We start from the raw sequence: 19220 nt of genomic DNA on the forward strand, positions 1-19220 counted from the left end.
CCGCGTGCCTTTCGTGACTCGTCGGCATTCCGCTGGAACCGAGCCGATTTTTCCTCACGACGAAGGCGAAACGTAACAGCAGCGAGAGCTTTTCGCTTATGCAGGCTTAACCTTAGCTAAGCCACAGCCAATTTTGGAAAGGAGCTCCTCTTGTGTGGGTAATGGTAGCCTGCGAGAGCCCATCACTTCTGAGTCGACGTTTTATTTACCTTCGCTATAGCAGCGCTGCCCGCAATGGATTCTCACTCGGCTAGCGAGCGCTTGCAAGCTGATGATTTGACCGGCCACATGTGAGCATGTGCGGCGCGCGCAGCGTTCCGATTGGTCCAGCTGCTGTGAGCGCGCTTGGCGCGAGCCAGCACTGTTAACAGGCGGGACACAACGCCAGTGATTGGTTTATTGGTTTGGTTTATTGGGGTTTAACGTCCCGAAGCAAGTCAGGCTATGAGGGACGCCGTAGTGAAGGGCTCCGGAAATTTCGACCACCTGGGGTCCTTTAACGTGCACTTACATCGCACAGCAGACGGGCTTCTAGAATTTCGCCTTCATCGAAATTCAGCCGCCACACCCGGGATCGAACCCGCGTCTATCGGGTCAGCAGCCGAGCGCCATAACCACTGAGACACCGCGGCGGGGCACAACGCGAGTGAGGTAGCCGAGTGGAGCTCTCTCGTTTAAAGAGAAAAGATCAAGCACTAAACTATATTAGCCCAACTACACAATACAGCGGCGTACGCGAAAGTTCTCTCGAACAATATTTTCTCTTAATGTACGATTGTTTAAGTCAGGGGTTCTCAAACTTTTTTGCCTGGAGGAACCCCAAAAGCCTTCAATAAGTTCCAGGGAACCCCCCCCCCCCCCCCCCTTCTGCTTTCACTTACCAGCAATGTTGTCGAGTGCATTTTTGCAAAGGGAAAGTTGCAGAGGTTAAATGTTTATTGCACAGATTAACACAAATACTAATGTGATGGGTGGTACTGCTTCCCTTTTAAGAGCAAGTCAAAGCGTGGCTCAGTAGCACTCAGAGCCAGTCTCATATCAGCTGCCGGGTCAGGGCCGGTGAGGGTTCTCGCGGAACACAAGAAGACAGCCCGCGGAACCCCTGTGTTCCGCGGAACCCAGTTTGAGAACCCCTGGTTTAAGTATTCTGGAAAATTGCCGCAGGTAATAAAACAAATGTCGTCATTTAGAGCCACCTGTTTTCTAACCCATTCCTTCTACTTGTAGATTTGCCACTAATACTAGTGGAAATTAATAAATAAAGAAAGCAGTGCAAAAGAAAGTACCAATCCAGATAGCGTTCAATGGCAGCTATGACAACTTGTTTCATAAAACTGCCCGCCCGCCCCGCCGCGGTGGCTAAGTTGTTATGGCACTCGGCTACTGGCCCGAAAAATGCGGGTTCGATCCCGGCCGTGGCTGTCGAATTTCGATGGAGGCGAAATTCTAGAGGACCGTGTACTGTGCGATGTCAGAGCACGTTAAAGAACTCCAGGTGGTCGAAATTTCCGGAGCCCTTCACTACGGCGTCCCTTGTAGCCTCAGTTGCTTTGGGACGTAAACCCCAATGAACCAAACCAAGCCTAAAGGTGCCCGCCCGACTTTTCCGGCTCTTATTATCGTTTGGAGGCTAATGAATACAGAATCCTCGCGAATAAATTGAACGAGCTAGTGAGCAAGCGTACGAAGGAACGAACGAATGAACATTGTTTTCTTATTCCAGCCTCTCAAGGCCGGACATGTCAAAGCGAATCAAGGTGACCTTCGACGAAGCGCAGCAGAAAGAAGGCCTCGCCCAACGCGTGGTGCTGGTGCTGGACGTTTCGGCAAGCATGAGCGTGAGCACACTCTTTTGGCGGTCATTTGCGTGAGTGTGAAGAGGTGCACGGCGTCCTTGTAACGATCACACGGCGCCCACAGGGCCCCAATAAGCACTGAGTTCGCATATAATTTCAGCAAACTTTTACACAGATCTCTAGTGTTTTCCCATGAAACTGGCTTTTTCTTTGTTAAACGTGTAGAGGCGGAAAATATTCCGCCGCGGGTTCTTACTGTGGAATAATGTGTAAAGCAGTGCGCATGCATTGAGATGTGAATTTACGCTGCGCTTTACATACAATTCACGATGAAATTTAATTGCATTGCAGCTTCAATTTCGCCAGCCAGAGGGCGGTTATGACTTCACAAGTAGTGGGTTTCACGCAATACCATCAAGAGCCGCAGTTAAATACAGCTTTATTAAACGTTTGTAGAGACTTCACGGAACCGCATGGCGCTAAGCGCGCGCCAGTAAATTGGTAAATTGCTTTTTGAGGAAAGGAAATGGCGCAGTGTCACAAATATATCGGCGGACACCTGAACCGCGCCTTAAGGGAAGGGAGGAAGGTAGGAGTGAAAGAAGAAAGAGAGAAGGTGGTGGTGGAAACTTTTATTGCCAATGATGTAAATGGTGGGGGCGAAGCCCCCTACATGGCACTTGGATGCCTCCTCAATGTGAGAGGGAGGCATCCCTACAGCGCGAAGGATAGCCCCTGGAGCGCAATCCTGTGAGCGCTGGAGATGATCCGGCGCTGGTCTTGAGCGGACGAGCTGGTCAGAAGAGACTCCCAGTAAGACTCCGCCGCGGTTGGTAATGGGGGATGAGGGAAGGTGGGGCATGTGAGGAGGGTGTGTAAGAAGTCTCCTGGTTTGCCGCAAAGCTTGCATGATGACGGGAATTGGTCTGGGTATCGGGCATGCAGCAGTATTGGGTATGGAGCAGTTCGGGTTTGTATTTGTCGCCAATGTGCAGCCTGCGCTATGGTGAGGGATGGAGCTGGGGGTGCGTATTCCCTTCGTTTGTCTCGGTAGTACGAGAGAATATCACGGAAGGAGAGCAGGCGCTCCGAGGCTCGTAGAGGGGGCTCGACTCCTGCCCGGAATGTGAGACCTCGGGCTAGGGAATGAGCCTCCTCGTTGCCAGGGAGGCCAGCAAGTACTGGCGTCCAGATGAGGGTGATGAGGCGCCGGGGCTGCCAGAAACGTAGTAAACGAGCAGCGGTGCTGGATATGTAGCCCTTGGCATAATTTAAAATTGCAGATTTGGAATCGGAGATAATTTTTGTGGCAGATGTAGAAATGAGAGCAAGCGCGATGGCTGCCTCTTCTGCCTCTGTGGTCGAATTGGTAATGATTGAGCTGGAGGTTAGAAGCTTTGCATTATTGTCGGCTACCGCCAGGGCCATACGGGAGCCTGTCGTATATTCCGCTGCGTCCACGTAGACCACCTCATGGTCCTCGCTATACTGTTTTTGAAGGGCCCGAGCCCTTGCTACTCTGCGTTCCCTGTCTCGCTCAGGGTGCATGTTCTTGGGGATGGCGGTTACTTTGAGGTTAGAGCGGAGGGTAGCAGAAAGGGGGACCCCCTCGGTAGGCTCTGTAATTGGGGTCAGGCTCAACTGAGACAATAAAGTACGACCAGCCTCTGAGCTGGATAGACGGGATAGTTGTGCCATAAAGGTAGCTTCTTTTAGCTCCTCAAAGGTGTTGTGTACACTGAGTTTGAGGAGTCGGTCGTTGGATGTGCTGGGGGGAAGACGTAGAGCCGTTCTGGTGCAACTATGTAGGAGCGCATTAACCCGGTCTCTCTCTTTCTGTTTGAGGGGTAGGTATGGAAGGGCATATGTTGTGCGGCTTATGGGTGAGGCGGGTGAGGCGAGCCTGGGTGAGGCGAGTCGTGTTTCGCTCGCGTAGGCCAGCCCTGCAGTTGGCTATGCGGCGAATCAGTCGTGTGGTGTGTTGAGCGTGTGTTTGAAGTGTCTTTATGACTTCTCCGTGCGCACCGTGGGAGTGCAGAACCAGTCCTAGCACGCGGATTTTGTGTACTAGTGGGATGGGATGGGTACCTAGGGCGAGGGAGATGGGTGCATCGACTGAATCGTGTTGGTTGGGCCGGTAGAGGAAAAGCTCCGATTTTGAAGGGGAGCAGGTCAGGCCGCGCTCCCGTACATATGCGTCGATGGTGGTTAGTGCCAATTGTAGATGTTCTTCTATTTCGGCATCGCTGCCATGGTTTGCCCAGACAGTGATGTCGTCGGCGTAGAGGCTGAAATGGATGTCGGGAATTTGAGCTAGCTGTTGTGGTAGGTGAAGAAGTGCTATGTTGAATAAAATAGGGGAGAGGACGGCTCCCTGGGGCGTACCTCGTGCTCCCAGCGTGATCCCTGGTAGGCTGTGGTCGCCGAAGGTAAGCGTGGCTGTGCGGTGGCTGAGGAAGTCTCGGATGTTGTTGTACATCCTGGCGACGACTCCCAGGGTCGTAAGGTTTTCTAGGATAGCTGAGTGTGTAACGTTATCAAATGCCTTAGTGAGATCCACCCCTACGATAGCTTTAGTGTTGGAGCTCTGTGAGTCGAGAATGTGATGTTTTAGCTGCAAGAAGACGTCCTGTGTGGAAAGCCCTGGTCGAAATCCAAACATGCTAGTGGGCATGAGATTGTTGCTTTCTAGGTATTGGCAAAGCCTGCGCTGGAGTACATGCTCCATGAGTTTGCCAACAGAAGATGTGAGGGAGATGGGTCTGAGGTTAGAAGTAAGCAGAGGTTTGCCAGGTTTGGGTATGAAAATGTTTCTCGCCTCTTTCCATTGTGGTGGGAGGGTGCCCAGTCGCCAGCACTCATTAAAGTATTCTGTAAGTGCAGCAATGGATTGTGCGTTGAGATTCCTGAGGGCTTTGTTATATACCCCGTCTGGGCTGGGAACTGAGGACGTGTTAAGTGTCTGGAGTTCAGCCTGTACCTCTGCTTCTGTAATAGGTTGGTCAAGCTGGTCGTAAGGAGTGCCTGCATAATCAGGGTGGTGTGCAGGAGGGTATGTGGGGAAGTATTGATATCGAAAGTCTTGGAGGAGGTCTGGTGGAGGTATATCTGAAGTGTGCATGAGCTTGGTGAGGGCGTGTCTCTGGGTAGTCTTAGAGTGAGTGGAGTCTATTAACTGCCGAAAAAGGTTCCAGGTCTGAGGCACACTCATATTGCCATCAAGCTTGTTGCAGATAGATTCCCAGTTTTGACGTGAAAGATTCGCTGCGTGTGTTTCTATCTCTTTGTTAAGGCGGGCGAGGCGACGCTGAAGTGTCCGGTTCCATCGCTGCCTTTGCCAGCGGCGCTCTAGGCCTGTTTTAGCCTCCCATAAATGTAGGAGGCGGGAGTCAATTGTGTCGTTTGGGCAGTCTTCGGGCACAGTACAAGTTACGGATCGGACATCGCTTAGCTTCTTGGTCGACGCGGTGATGTCCGTGATGGGGACGAAAGTGCGTGCTGTTCTACATGAGCGGAAAGAGTCCCACTTTGTAAGAGTGGAGCCTCTGGGAGGCCTGCGATGTAGTTGAATGTGTAAGAGAATCTCGATGATGAAATGGTCGCTACCAAGATTCTCTTGTGTGTTGCACCATGTGGCGTGAGGGAGTAGATGTGCGAACATGAGGTCTGGCGTAGTGTCTTTACAGACACTGTTTCCCGTGCGTGTAGGAGAGGTGGGGTCTGTGAGCAGGGAGAGACCGGCTTGTTGCGCGGCTAACCATACCCGACGTCCTTTCGGTGTGTCGTGTGGGTAACCCCAGGCTGTATATGGGGCGTTAAAGTCTCCCACGACGAGTAAGGGGCACTTGTTGGCTATGCACTTCGCGAGGGTAAAGAGGCGTTCGAGTTACCTTGAATGCACTTAGGGTGGCTATGTACATTCAGGATGAAGACACTGTTCGCTCGAGCGTTTTGCGGCACAAGCTCAATAAGAAGGTGATCAATGTCTTCAATCACTATGGAATGGGAGATGGTGGTGATTGAACGACGAACCAGAAATGCTACCCGAGTGGGTGTGGGGGATAGGGGCAGAACAGGAGCATAGCCGGGTAGGGTGAGGGGGTTTGAGGGTTCCTGCAGGGGAAGGATGTCGGGTCCTGTAGCGCAGGACAGCAGTTGGTGGATTACGTGACGCTTCTGACCAAATCCCCGGCAGTTCCACTGCCAGAGTGTAAGATTACGGAGTGGAACTGCCATCATGACAATCTATAAAGGACGGAGCTGTAACAGGGGGTTGGGAGCCCTGAACTATGGTAGGGATAGGGTTGGCCTGTTCCTCTGGTGCTTTAGGCTTCTTGCGTGTGTTTGGTGTGGGGTCACGCTTTGGGAGTCGGGACTCAATATAGTTAGAGCGTTCAGAGAATCCTTGCGTTAGCACATCGAATCGGTGGTTAAGAATAGCGTTGTCTTGTGTTATGCGGATTACTGCGTCTTTGATGGGTGTGCATTCCTCGTTGATGCGAGTTATAGCGTCCTGCAATTTTGCCTCAAAGCGAGCTGCAAATGATTCAAGCAGGGTTGGTATGTTGTTTAATGAGATGGGTTTGGAGGGAGGGGGCGTTGTGCACGGAGGTGAATTTGTAAAGGAATCAGTGTCAGCCTGCATTGCCAGCAAATCAGGAGAGGAATTAGGCTCGGAGTGGGAGGACGAGGTATCGGCGGTAGGCGGGTTGGGAGGAGTAGTTTAAGATGTGGTAGGAGCGGGAGCACGTGGAAGGGTAGAACCAGCGGCAAGAGCACTTATCTGGGCTTCCAGCTTGGCGATGTGTTGACGCAAGGCAGCGGCTTCTGCTCGGGCTGCTGTAGCTTCTGCTTTAGCGGCTGCTGCCTCCTCCTGAGATTTTGCCAGGGCTCGTTGTAGACTGGGTTGTGCAGTCAAGGATGTCGTGTGCCTGCGTGAAGACGCAGAGGTGTCCGAGACTTGTTTCAACGGCACTGACCAAGCTGGTTTGTTTTGGTTGGGCTGTGGGAGTCCGGATGACAAATGGGGAAAATTTTCTCTGGATAGGACCAAGTCGTGCTGCTGCGTTTGTGGGTGGTTTGGCTGTTTCCGTGGATGGGGGAGGTTTCGTCCCTTGCAGGATCCCGTGCCTGTCAGGTGTGGGCCCTCACACAGAATGCACTTGGGCGTGCAAAGTGTGTCTTCTTGGGAGTGTTGTGTTCCACAACGGGGGCAGGTATTTGTCTTGGGACTCGGGCATACGTCGTGGTGGTGACCCGGCTGTCTGCAGTTTGTACAGGCATCCGGACTGCCACGGTTTGGGGTGCAGCGGTGGATGGCTCCCATGTATTTGATGGAGTGAGGGACTGTGGTTTCGTCGAAGGTGATTAGGATGGAGTGTGTCTTTCCCATGCGTCGTGCTGCTAGAATGGTGTATTCAGGATTTCTTTTGACCAGGTCATGGTACAGTTGCGTCGGCGTCTCGTCGTCATAGGCGTTCGTGATGACTCCTCTGGTAGCCCCCGGTGGTGGTGCTACGTATGCCGCGCAGGGATATGTTTTGCCTCCGAGGGTGAGAGAGGTCAGTGTCTTGAGAGTCTCGACGGTTGGGAAATGTGTGGTTGCCATGGTGAAAGTATTGTTGGTCGGGTGGATGCGCAGGCAGAAGTCGTCCGGTGGAATGATATCGAGCTGGGTCTGCACTGTCTTCAGGAGCCGGGGTGCTGGGACACTAGGAGTCGTAGTTCACCTCGCGGGCGAATGACTACTCGAATAGCGTTAGGTGGGAGTGGTGGCAGCTGCTTGCTCCGCTGTACTGTGAGGCTAGCCTCCTTAGTCGCAGGTGGTAGACGGGCCTGCGTCTTGCCGCTGCCGGTTACGGCTGCTGCGTGGCGCGACGCGTTGTTGGCGTTCGGGTGAGCTGCGTCTGAGGTAGCGTTGTCAGAGCGGTAAGGTTTCGGCGAACTGGCTGGTCGGGAGGCGTAGGCTTTATACAGCACCGGTGTCCAGTCGCTTGAGTTTTTCTCTTCCGCGGTGATAGTGCGGCCTTCAACCGTTACCTCCATGACAACGGCTGCCGTCGCCGACGGAGTCGACGGAGGGGAGGAATCCTAGTGCGGCCTAGCTGTGCGGCTTGGCGTCTCGGTCCGATAATTGGTCTTCTCTCAAAATAGGTCGGATTTTGCCCGTAATGGGCGGCTTTCCTGTCCTCCTTAGGCAGTTATGTCGGTTTTCGAGCAGATTAGTGGCCGTAGGATAGATTGGGTAGGAAAAGCACGTACCGTTTGCCGGAGCCGACGTTGCAGGCATCCGATCCCGTTGGCCCCCTAGCGGCGAATCAAGAAAGAGAGAAAGTGGTGCCGTAGTGGAGGTCTACGGAATAATTTCGACCACCTGGGCGTCATCAGGAGCGCTTTTATTCACACGTACGCGGTGACCACAAAAAGGCGCCACGTGGCCGTACTTACTTAACTGAATTGGTACTGCTCGCGTATGCTTATCCGTGCAATCTGTCGCCGAGCATGGTCAGTGCAGTAGCCAGTTACATCCAAGGCGAGTATTTAAGCGAAGCCAGTCGAGTCGCAACCAACCAACCAACGAGCTGGGTGAGCTCGCGAAGCAACGCAACATTTACTTGTGCTGCTTTGAGGTCCGCTAATGCCTGAGGTGTGTCGTGTAGTGCTTACCTGGCGCCATTCTGCAGCCGAGGCACTCTCCCGCGTACGCCATCATGCAACGTGTATTGCAAGTGCCTCAACCTCCAACGGATGCATTTCTGCCAGCAGAGCAGCAGTTCTGTGCAGTCGAGCACAATGCGGGAGCTGAAGAGCGGGGCGCGCCTCAGCAGTCGGGAAGAGCGGACGTGTCTCACGTCGGCTCCGCCGAATTTTATGATCCTTTCCCGAAGCATTTGCCGAAGCGCTGCGACACCATCTGGCTACACTTCCAGAACAACGAGGAGACCACCCACCCTTGTGCAGGTGGGACCGTTTTCTCAAATCCTTCGAGAATTTGAAGACCAAGCGGATCGCGCGAGTTGCTAAGCCTAACAGTTATGCCACGACTCAGCTGCCCGCCGCGGCTCCGCGGGCAAATTCTGCCGCAAACCATGACGACCCTGATGGGATACGACCCGGAGGGGATGCAGATTGTCACCATGCCGCAGGCGAAAACCCCAGTTTTCGACAAGGTTACGGAGGCGATTATCCAACGCAAGATAGAAGAGTGGGAACGCGCATCAGCCCGTGACAACCACTCGGCACTGCAAAAAGGTCGAACGCCAGATGGACGCGTCACCGCGGCAGGGGATACGCCGCTGCAGCAGACGCCCCGCACGCAAGTCAAGCGTTGGAAGCCTCCTCCGCAGCCGCGTCTGGACAAGCAAGATGCAGTGATCATAATCAAACCTAAAGGAACGCTGGATCTCAGCAAATTCAGGGGAAGCAACGCGGTCGGAAACGCCTTGCACATTGCTGTTGGCGTCGACAAGGGCTCAGCCGAGCTCAGCGTTTGGCCCATATGGGAACAGAACATCATCGTCGTCGGAGTGCGAGACGCCCAAATAATCAGAAAGATCCTGGCAATTCACGAAATTCAGCTTGGGGACAAGGCACAGGCAGTGTACTCCTACCCCCGCCCCTCCGACGACACTTGCTTGCAAAGGAGTAATACAAGTGGACCCGAGGGTTTCCAACGAAGACATCACGAACGCGCTTCGCTCCCCGGACGCACCAGTGGTGAGCGTGAGAAAATTAGGTTCCTCCAACGTGGCGGCCATCACGTTTGAAGGAAGAAAGGTTCCGTTTCACGTCTTCTACTACGGTGAAGCGGTTCCAGTACGCCTATACAAGAAAACAACGCCAGCCTGCGCACTGTGCGGGAAACTTGGACACCGGGTGGATGTTTGCCCTTGCCCTTCGAAGTCAAGATGTCCGCAGTGCGGTCAGCAAGATGTTCCAGAATCCCACGACTGCCAACCCAAGTGCACGGTCTGCGAAGGTCCACATCCCATGGGGTCGAATCAGTGCAAGTACAAGTACCGAACATCACAAAAAACCAAGCCCAAGACAGGAGAATTCAACCACCGGTCAAGATCCAGGCTTCGGAGCCGGTCCGGCAGCAGAGGTCCATCGAGCAGCGGGGACCGACTGACCCACCAGGACCAGTCCAGCAACAACTCAGCACCACCCGGCTCACGCTCTTCAAGCAATGGACCTGGGACTACCGATAATGTGTCGCACAACAACGGCAGTCGTCCAGCCGAGAAGACAACAGGACCCCATAACAAGGAGCAGCGCAACGGCAGCAAGGTGAGCTGGGTAGATGAAGCTGCCTCCTCCCCCGAAGCGTTGGCTTACAAACGACTTAAAGCAGAGATTGAACAACTAAAATCAGAAAATAGCACATTGAAACAGCAGTTAGTCATCGCAGTCAATCCAAACAACACATTACCTCCATCGACGCAACAGGCATGTCCGATGGAAGAAGATAGGGCAGAGCTACACCCTCCATCTCCACACCAGTCAGATGCTAGCACCCCCGAGAGGCAAGCAACTACACCAGACGCACCCCACCAGGCACCAACTCCGCAGGCACCACCATCGCAGGCACTAAAGCAGCAATATACAGAGCACCCCCAAACCCAGGAACGCATCACTCGCTTGGAAAAAACAATTCAAGACCTCATTGAAAATAAATTACAAATTATGATCGAGACAACAATCAAAAGTATGTTCGAATCAGTTATTAAACCCATGATGGAAAACCTCGAACCAGTTTTAATAAGGATGCAATCGCAGGAGATCAGAATTGACCGCAAACTTCAGGAATTATCAGATGTTTCTCACAACAGAGGCACAAAGCTGCAAGGTAAAATGGGAACTCGTCGTCTACCAAGCACTCAGCCAGATCTACAACCTGAGGGCGCATCACATGATGAGGCACAAGTTTCTAGTGTTCAGCATGGCTCCACAACGTAGACATAAACTTACTATCCTACAGTGGAACTGCAGGGGACTAAAACGGAAGAGGGAAACATTACAGCAATACATAGACTCTCATCCCGATACGCCGCAAATAATAGCCCTGCAAGAAGTGAATATGGAGGCTAAGATCAGAGGATACTCAACACATCAAACAAATTCCACGACATGCATCTTGGTCCACAAATCATGCACGGCAATCACTGTAGACCTTAATCTAGACAGCGACATTGAATATACCTTCATAAAAATACTGCCACAGCACAGAAACAGCAAGGGTACCTATATACTCAATATATATAGTCGCCCCAAACAGCACCGCGTAGCCTTCGACGTGATCTTTCTTAAAGCCCTAAGAGAAGCCCAAAAAGCTCCCCTAGCTATAGTTGGCGACTTTAATGCTTCTAGCCCCCTATGGGGATACCCCAGGGAAGACACGAAAGGCAGAAAACTAGCATCCGCCATCGCTGACATGGCCCTGACCCTACTCACGGACCCGCAGCACCCGACGCGAGTCGGCACCAGCGTAACGCGGGATACTTCTCCCGACCTCACGCTCGTCCGCAATGCCCGCAACTATGAGTGGCTCAATACAGGAGAGACCCTAGGCAGCGATCACTACGTGCTGCAGACCATCTTCGAAAGCAACAAGCACAGCAAACCACGAGGGCAAGCCACAATTACAGACTGGGAGACATTCAGAAAGGACACCAAACTAACCACATCCGAACAAATAACCAGCTACGAAGATTGGGCGGCTTCCATTCTCGACCTTAAAGAAAAGCTCACAAAGTCTCTTGCCACCACGGAGGACCACCCAGCTGTTGACAACCACCTCCTACACCTTTGGGAAGCAAGACGTAGTCTTATAAAACGGTGGAAAAAACAAAGACACAATCGGAAACTAAGACTTCGAATAGCCAAGCTTACTATTCAAGCAGACCAATACGCATGGGACCTCGCTCGCACCAATTGGCTAACGAAGTGCGAATCCCTCAAAGGCCACCTAGACACCAAGGCTACATGGAACCTTCTGCGATGCCTAATTGACCCTCCGAAAGCGAAGAGTGAACAACACAGAAATTTGCATCGAGCCCTACACAGCTTTCAAGGCACGGATCATGAACTCGTGGATGAACTCACGCGTCGCTATATCTGCACCGCGCGAGACCCACAACCCTACAATAAGGAGTACCGTGGGGAACCGAACGAAGACCTAGACAGAGATTTCACTTCAGAGGAAATCATCGCAGCACTAGCAGATATGCGCCGAGGCACAGCCCCGGGACAAGACAAAATTACTGTCGGACTTCTGGCCAACCTCGGCACGGAGGCTCTGCAGCAACTCACGGATTACATAAATGAATGTTGGCGTACCGGCACCATTCCACAAGCATGGAAAACAGCCAATGTACACTTTATTCCCAAACCCGGCAAGAAAATCAGCATTGAAAACCTGCGCCCCATATCCCTCACGTCGTGCGCAGGCAAACTCATAGAAAAGGCAGTCCACACCCGTCTCTCCAATTATCTTGAGGACAATGAGCTACTGCCACACACGATGTTTGGATTCCGGGCACACTTGTCCACCCATGATGTGCTTCTGCAAATCAAACGTCAAGTCATTGATCCCGTACGCACAAACAGTAACCGAGCGCTTCTAACACTTGACCTCAAGGGATCGTTTGACAATGTCAAACACTCCACAATCCTCAACAACCTCCACAGCATGAACTGCGGACAGCGAGCCTACTCGTACATCGGCGATTTCCTTACGGACAGAACCGTCAACATCAGCATCGGCTCAAAACACACAACGCAAGTGAAGATGGGCACGAGAGGCACTCCGCAAGGGGCAGTACTATCCCCACTTCTCTTCAACATTGCACTCCTAAATCTCCCACCTCTTCACAATCAGGTACAGGGCATACGCCACGCCCTGTACGCTGATGATATAACCATCTGGACAACCACGGGAAGTATGGGAATGATTGAAGAACAACTACAAACCGCGGCGACAACAGTTCAAAATTATGCCCGGGCGTGTGGACTAACGTGCTCCCCCGAAAAATCCGAACTGATAGTTTTCCGTCAACGCAAGAATCAAGACACCATCAATATCCGCGTAGACAACTCACCCATCAAGGAAGTTCAGACCATGAAGATACTGGGTCTGTACATAAATAACAACGGCAACAACCTTCTTGCCCTCCAGAAACTACGGCTCCTGAGCGAGCAAGTCGCCAGGATGATCGCCAGGATAACGACGCGCCAATCGGGGATGCGAGAAGACGATACTCTGCGACTGGTGCAGGCTTTCGTTGTAAGCCGCGTCGTCTACGTAGCGCCCTACCTCCGCCTTAAGAAGCGTGACATCAAAAACCTCGACATCATAATCAGAACTGCCTACAAGAAGGCACTGGGACTCCCTCTTGCGACATCGACGGACCGGCTCTTGCGACTGGGTGTGCACAACACCATCGATGAGCTGATAGAGGCACACCTTACGGCGCAGGTGGTACGGCTCTCCACAACTCGAACTGGCCGACAAGTCCTGAGTGATTTAAACATGAATTGCCCCCGACAGCTAGACACCAAAACCGACATCCCAGCCTCATGGAGAGAACAACTCAAGGCAGCTCCACTACCCAGGAATATGCACCCTGATTTTCACCAGTCAAGACGACAAGCACGAGCCGAAGCCATGAAAAGACACTACGGCGGGCGCGAGGGTGTGTTCTATGTCGATGCTGCGGGTCCCGAGCAGGGAATGACGGCCGTCGCGGTAGTGCACCAAAATACAACAGTCGACGGACTAGTACTGGCTAGCCAGGACATACTGGCTGCGGAAGAAGTGGCGATTGCTCTAGCTGCAACACACACTAGCTCAATATACATTCTCACAGATTCACAGACAGCGTATCGCAATTACCTCAGGAGCAGGGTCGCACCGCTAGCAGCTAAAATCCTGCAAGATAGCTACATCCGTGGCTACCAACCCACACATAAACACTTAATATGGGTACCAGGTCACCAGGGCATCCCAGGGAACGAGAGCGCACATGCCTCAGCCCGAGCATTTCTCCCCCGGGCACCCAGTGCGGATACCGTGGAACCTCCTACCCCACTACTAACTTACAATGACATACTTCAGCACTTAAGATTATCCCGTCGGGTCTACCCTCCGCCGGCTAAGACACTAGATAAAGGGGAGGAACAACACCTCCGAAAGCTACAGACCAACACTTACAACAACCCACGAAGACTACATGCCATGGATCCGGAGTCATTTGACTCACAATGCAAATTCTGCAGGGAGAAGGCGGACCTGTACCATATGGTATGGGCCTGCCCACGAAATCAGGCGATCACTGTTAATAACCAGCCAACGCAGGAGGGGTGGGAGGCAGCTCTGTCCAGCTCGGACGGAAAGAGTCAAAAGCAACTCATCGAAAGAGCCCGGACAGCAGCCTACGCCAATGGGGTTCCGGACTGAGAGCCCCAACCACGGCTACAACCTCCTAAACCATTTCATTAAAAATATTTTCACCACCGCGGGAGCTGAACACTTCTTCCCCTTCTTAACAGCGCACTGGAATTTCCGTTCACCGGTGTGCATCTCGCATGCCGGCCTCGAAGGAGTTCCATTTCTTTGCGTTTCGCAGTGAAGGCACGGCGCTGCCCAACGGAACCCAGCAGCGCGTTTTAGATGTCGCCTCTCATTTGGCACTCTTACTTGTTTTAGGTCTTGCCAGATAATCCCGCGGAGATGTCTACTCGCGCTAGGCACACACGGATGCTTCGCAATCTCACATATGTCTGTGGTTGCGCGCTCCTCACCCGTAAGAGCTGTACGCGCGGAAAGCCCTTTCGTACGTGTGACTAACACGGCCTAATAGCTTTTCGCTCACTCCTTTGCATTCCGGATGCGACGACAAGCTAGCAATTATATGGACGGGATGATTATATTGAAGCTCTTGTACGCCTCACTTAATGCTAGCTCTCAGCTGTATTTATGATGCCATAGACGCCGTTCGGTTGCTCGGTGTCCGAATTGCACATGCTGGCCGATGTTTTCTAATGTCTTCGGCACATTCTGAGAACATAGCACAAAAAAAAAATCTGGTGTCTCTCCCATGCAGCCACCATCTCTTCCCATTTAATGAAAATGCAGTGTAAATTAAGCCAGAAAATTCTAAGTAAGATGTCTAAGTTAAGCCTCAAGGGACAGTAAGGTTCTGTTCTGTTATTCTGAGAAAAAATAAAATTAACAGAACTTCTACAGCTTAAATGTTAGGGTCTTTTACACACAAAAAAAAGAACACTAAAAAATTGGCTACGGCTTAGCTCTGGTTAAATCTGGAGAATTGCGAAAGCAACACCTGTGCGTAGCCATGTATTGTTGTGCGAGCTACACTGCTCACAGTGTGGCCGTTTCGCGTGCTCTTGCACGACCATACTGTGCATTCGCGAGTAGCAAGGGACGTCCCTGCGCACAGCTGGCGTGCCCCGCCGCGCGCGCGCTCGCCTTCCATTCCTTGAAATGATCGGAGTGTAAAACGTTTCTAACGCCAACGTACACAACGAACGCTGACGGCATATATGGCTTCAGCGCCGCGTTTCTGGCATAACTTTGTGAATGCCGACGCATGCTGCGCACACCAATCACTACCGCCACTTAGCTTAAAGCATGGTTGTGGTATCCACTGTTTCAAGAGGGCAGTTATGCGCCTTCCCTCTGGTTCAGGTGGACACCTGGCCCTCACCTCGCGCTACGTATATCCTGGCATAGCAGAGGTGCTGTTGTGTTGCTGTCGTTACTGAGAGAAGGATGAAAAGGAAATTGCACGACTTGCCTACTGGCTTGAGCCGAGCCACCACCGCTGCCACGTGCAGATAGAGGAGAGTTAAAAGGAAAGAGTGAAAGACGAGAAAGAAGAGAAAAGATGCGCGTCGCAGCAACAACCGCGTCCGCTCAAGCGGACGCAGGCTGACAAAAACAGATAAGCGGCCGGAGAGCAGAGCTACGCCATTGCCAATTTTATATATGGTTGGTTTATGGCGTTTAACGTCCCAAAGCGACTAAGGCTATGAGAGACGCCGTAGTGGAGGGCTCCGGAAATTTCGACCACCTGGGGTTCTTTAACGTGCACTGACATCGCACAGTACACGGGCCTCTAGAATTTCTCCTCCAAAGAAATTCCAGCCGCCGCGGCCGGGATCGAACCCGCGTCCTTTGGGTCAGCAGCCGAGCACCATAGGGAACCGCAGCTCAGGTTTGCCGTGTCGACTGCACCGCCTTAACACACAGCATAGCGAGAGGAGCAAGCAGTTCTGGGGGCGCTCTTGGTGCTATTCCACGCCACCTTCCTGAGCTTATTGGCATGAGCTTCTGCGCGCTGTCGAAGCCACACGTGGTGCGTGTCAGTTATCGGGGTTATGTCTACAGAAGCGAGGCAGATAGTGCTATCAACCAAACGCGGGCTTCTAATCGTTCAGAATGTGCCCTCGCGTTTGTAGCGGCCCAAGCGACTGACGGCAGCAGTTTTTAGTCGAACAGTGGAATAACTGCAGTGCCACCTGGGAAGCGCACGTTCCCTATAGCCACTGAGCCACCGCGGCGGCAACCACACAGATAGCGATGCGCAATCGCTACTGCGCATCAGTAAGGGAGAGAGAGCGAGAGAGGAGACATTCGACGAGACGATGGGGAGCGCGCGGCAGCGGCGCGGGCCACGGCGCGCCAGCTGTGCGCCTAGTGACGTCTCCCGCTCCTCGCGCATGCGCAGCTTCGCCTTTCCAGAGTTCAGCGAAATGGCGACTAGCGTAGTGTTGCTTTCGCAACAATATTTCGGAACATTGCCGTGAGCTACACGATGTAATGTGATGAGCGCTCGTATCTCCACAGATTTCAGCAAAAGTTTTGTCGCACTGCAGGGAAGCCGCATCGGCTTTTTGAAAGAAGCGGTAGAGCGGTACATAGCAGACATCGAGGATGGCTCCCGAAGAGTGGCCATCGTTACATACAGCTCCAGTTCCACGGTAGTCCACACGCTGATGACAGTGAATGGGACCACCAGGCAGGGGTTCTTGAATGCTATCACCAGGCTTCACGCCGATGGAGGCACCAGCATTGGATCCGGTCTCAGAAAGGCTCTGAAGGCAAGGCCATCTTTTTATTTGCGTGTGCAGTTTTTTTTTCTCTAATTATGCCTACAACGCCATTAAGCATCGCAACACAGTATGGCCTGCGTGATTACATGGCCTTGGCGTGGCAGGATATTAGCAATTGATATGTGTCGGGCTGTCCGATGGAGAAGGCCCTAGCATAGGATGCGGCCAGGAGACTGCACTGAACAAAAGCGCATCTTTCCCACCACTTTTACAATGAATCAATTTTTTATATACCGCCAAAAGCATTCTTTGCATTTTTGCTTCATATCTGTTCATCATCAAATTCATCATCGTCATCAGCTCGACTACGCTCTCTGCAAGGGGAAGGCCTCTACCATGTCTCTTTAACTAGCCCTGTCCTTTGTCAGTTGCGGCCACGTCATTCCCGCAAACTTAGTGATCTCATCCGCCCACCTATCTTTTTGCCTTCCCCTGCTATGCTTGCCTTCTCTTGCAATCCACTCCGTCACCCTTAAGGACTATAGGCTATCCTGCCTTCGAATCGCACACCCTGTCAAAGACCATTTCTTCCTGTTGAGTTTGACTATGATGTCGTTAACTAGCTTTTGTTCCCCCACCGACTCCGCCCGCTTCCGATCTCTTAACATTGCACCTGCCATGTTACTTTTCATAGCTCGCTGCCTTCTCCTTAACCTATGCTGAACTCCCTGGGTTAGTTATAACCAACTCCTCTTCCTTGCTTATAGATATCGCCCAATATTTGTACATAACTCTTCTACACCCTGATTCCGCAATGCGTCCATGACAGCAGAATTTTCCACAAAGTAAAGTTTTCTGGTTATCAATGAAGGCTATATATAGTGGTCGGTTATATTCTGCGCTTTTCTGTATCACCTGATTGATAGTGCTAATGTGGTCTATTTTCGAGTATCGTTTACGAAAGTCTGCGTCACCATTTGTTTGAACGAACTTTAATGTTGTTCTGACTGTATTAGCGATTACCTTGGTAAATACCTTGTAGGCAACGGACAGCACAATTTCCTCTCCGTTCTTCAACAACTCTGCTTTTACTTGATCCTCTTCATAGTGCGATTAAGTGTCTGCGTGGCAGCACGTGCATGATTACGTCACCCAGAAAGGATACAGTCGTATAACATATAAAACAAATAGTCACATTAACCACTGATGAGCAGGCGGATACGCGAGAGAAGGGAAGTATACTTTGCGTCACGATCGGGTTCAGGGCCTCCGATGCTCATTCGGATAACCATTGTTAAACGGTTTTTGGGACGTTAACGTCCAAAGGGACTCCTGCTATAAGGGAGGCCGTAGTGGACGGCTCAAGAAACTTCGACCACCTGAGGTTCTTTAACAGGCACAGACATCGCACAGTAACGGAATTCGAATTTCGCCTCCATCAAAATTCGACTGCCATGGTTGGGATCGAACCCGCGTCTTTAAAATCAGCAGCTCAGCGCCGTAACCACTAATCCGTCTCGGCGGCTCGGGTAGCCGAGGTTGCCGTCGCCGGTGGAGGGAGAACAAGCTAGAGTGACCCTGTCTCCGAGCAGGGAACATTATGTATACTTGTATGCCTGTAGTTGTCTATATATCGGCTCCGGAATCGGGCTTGCGGATTTGACGACGACGATGCGAAATGGCGGGGACTTTGGCATGATACAACTAGCGGTTTAAAATATATAGGAGCTGATGCAAGAGGAAACAAGGGCTTCCACCCCCACCAAGCGAACAGTTTTCTCAACTGAACAAATTCATTGTGTCTTCAAGCGGTTCAGCCAGTAGCCTGGAACATAAAGTGGAGTGGTGCAACCGAGAGTCTGCACCGTGTGTAGACGAAACCGATCATGCCGCAGTAGCATAAAGCATTAGCTTGAAGTGGGAACATAGGAACATTAAAAAGGGAGCAATTACTCATTGACATCAACACAAGCGCAGCCAAACGGCTACAAAGGAAAGCTACACAGCTTTCTCAGAAACTTCACAGTTATAGAAAAATTCGTCCTGGTCCAGGGTTCGAACCCGGGACCACCGCTTCACGGGAGTGGTCGCTCTGCCAATTGAGCTAACAGGGACGCAAGCTTATGGCATAGCGACAGCGAATTGATCAATAACTCGAAATGGGAACAGTGCTGATCAAATGTTTAGGGGAATCCCCGAAGGTGGAGTAGATTTGTAATAAGGGAGTAATTACTCATTGACATCCACCCAAGCGCAGCCAAGCGGCTACAAAAGAAAGCTATACAGATTTCTCAGAAACTTCGCAGTTAAAGAAAAAGTTTTACCAGCACTGTTTCCAATTCGACTTAT

General features: G+C 51.9%; 1 protein-coding gene and 1 pseudogene across 1 annotated transcript in view; one reads left to right on the forward strand and one right to left on the reverse strand.

Moving 5' to 3' along the window:
• Window positions 1–19220, forward strand: part of LOC149336297 (calcium-activated chloride channel regulator 1-like) — a 147228-nt gene that overhangs the window by 84448 nt on the left and 43560 nt on the right. The window contains exons 7-8 of the mRNA XM_089552808.1: window positions 1724–1838; window positions 16695–16919. Coding sequence (XP_089408934.1) covers window positions 1724–1838; window positions 16695–16919 — 340 coding nt within the window. The remainder of the gene's footprint in view (window positions 1–1723; window positions 1839–16694; window positions 16920–19220) is intronic.
• On the reverse strand, window positions 6013–7841 carry LOC149336298 (uncharacterized; annotated as a pseudogene).

This window comes from Amblyomma mixtum, chromosome 7 (assembly GCF_055824585.1).
Source record: "Amblyomma mixtum isolate Tamu chromosome 7, ASM5582458v1, whole genome shotgun sequence".
In the NCBI taxonomy this organism is placed as follows: domain Eukaryota; kingdom Metazoa; phylum Arthropoda; class Arachnida; order Ixodida; family Ixodidae; genus Amblyomma; species Amblyomma mixtum.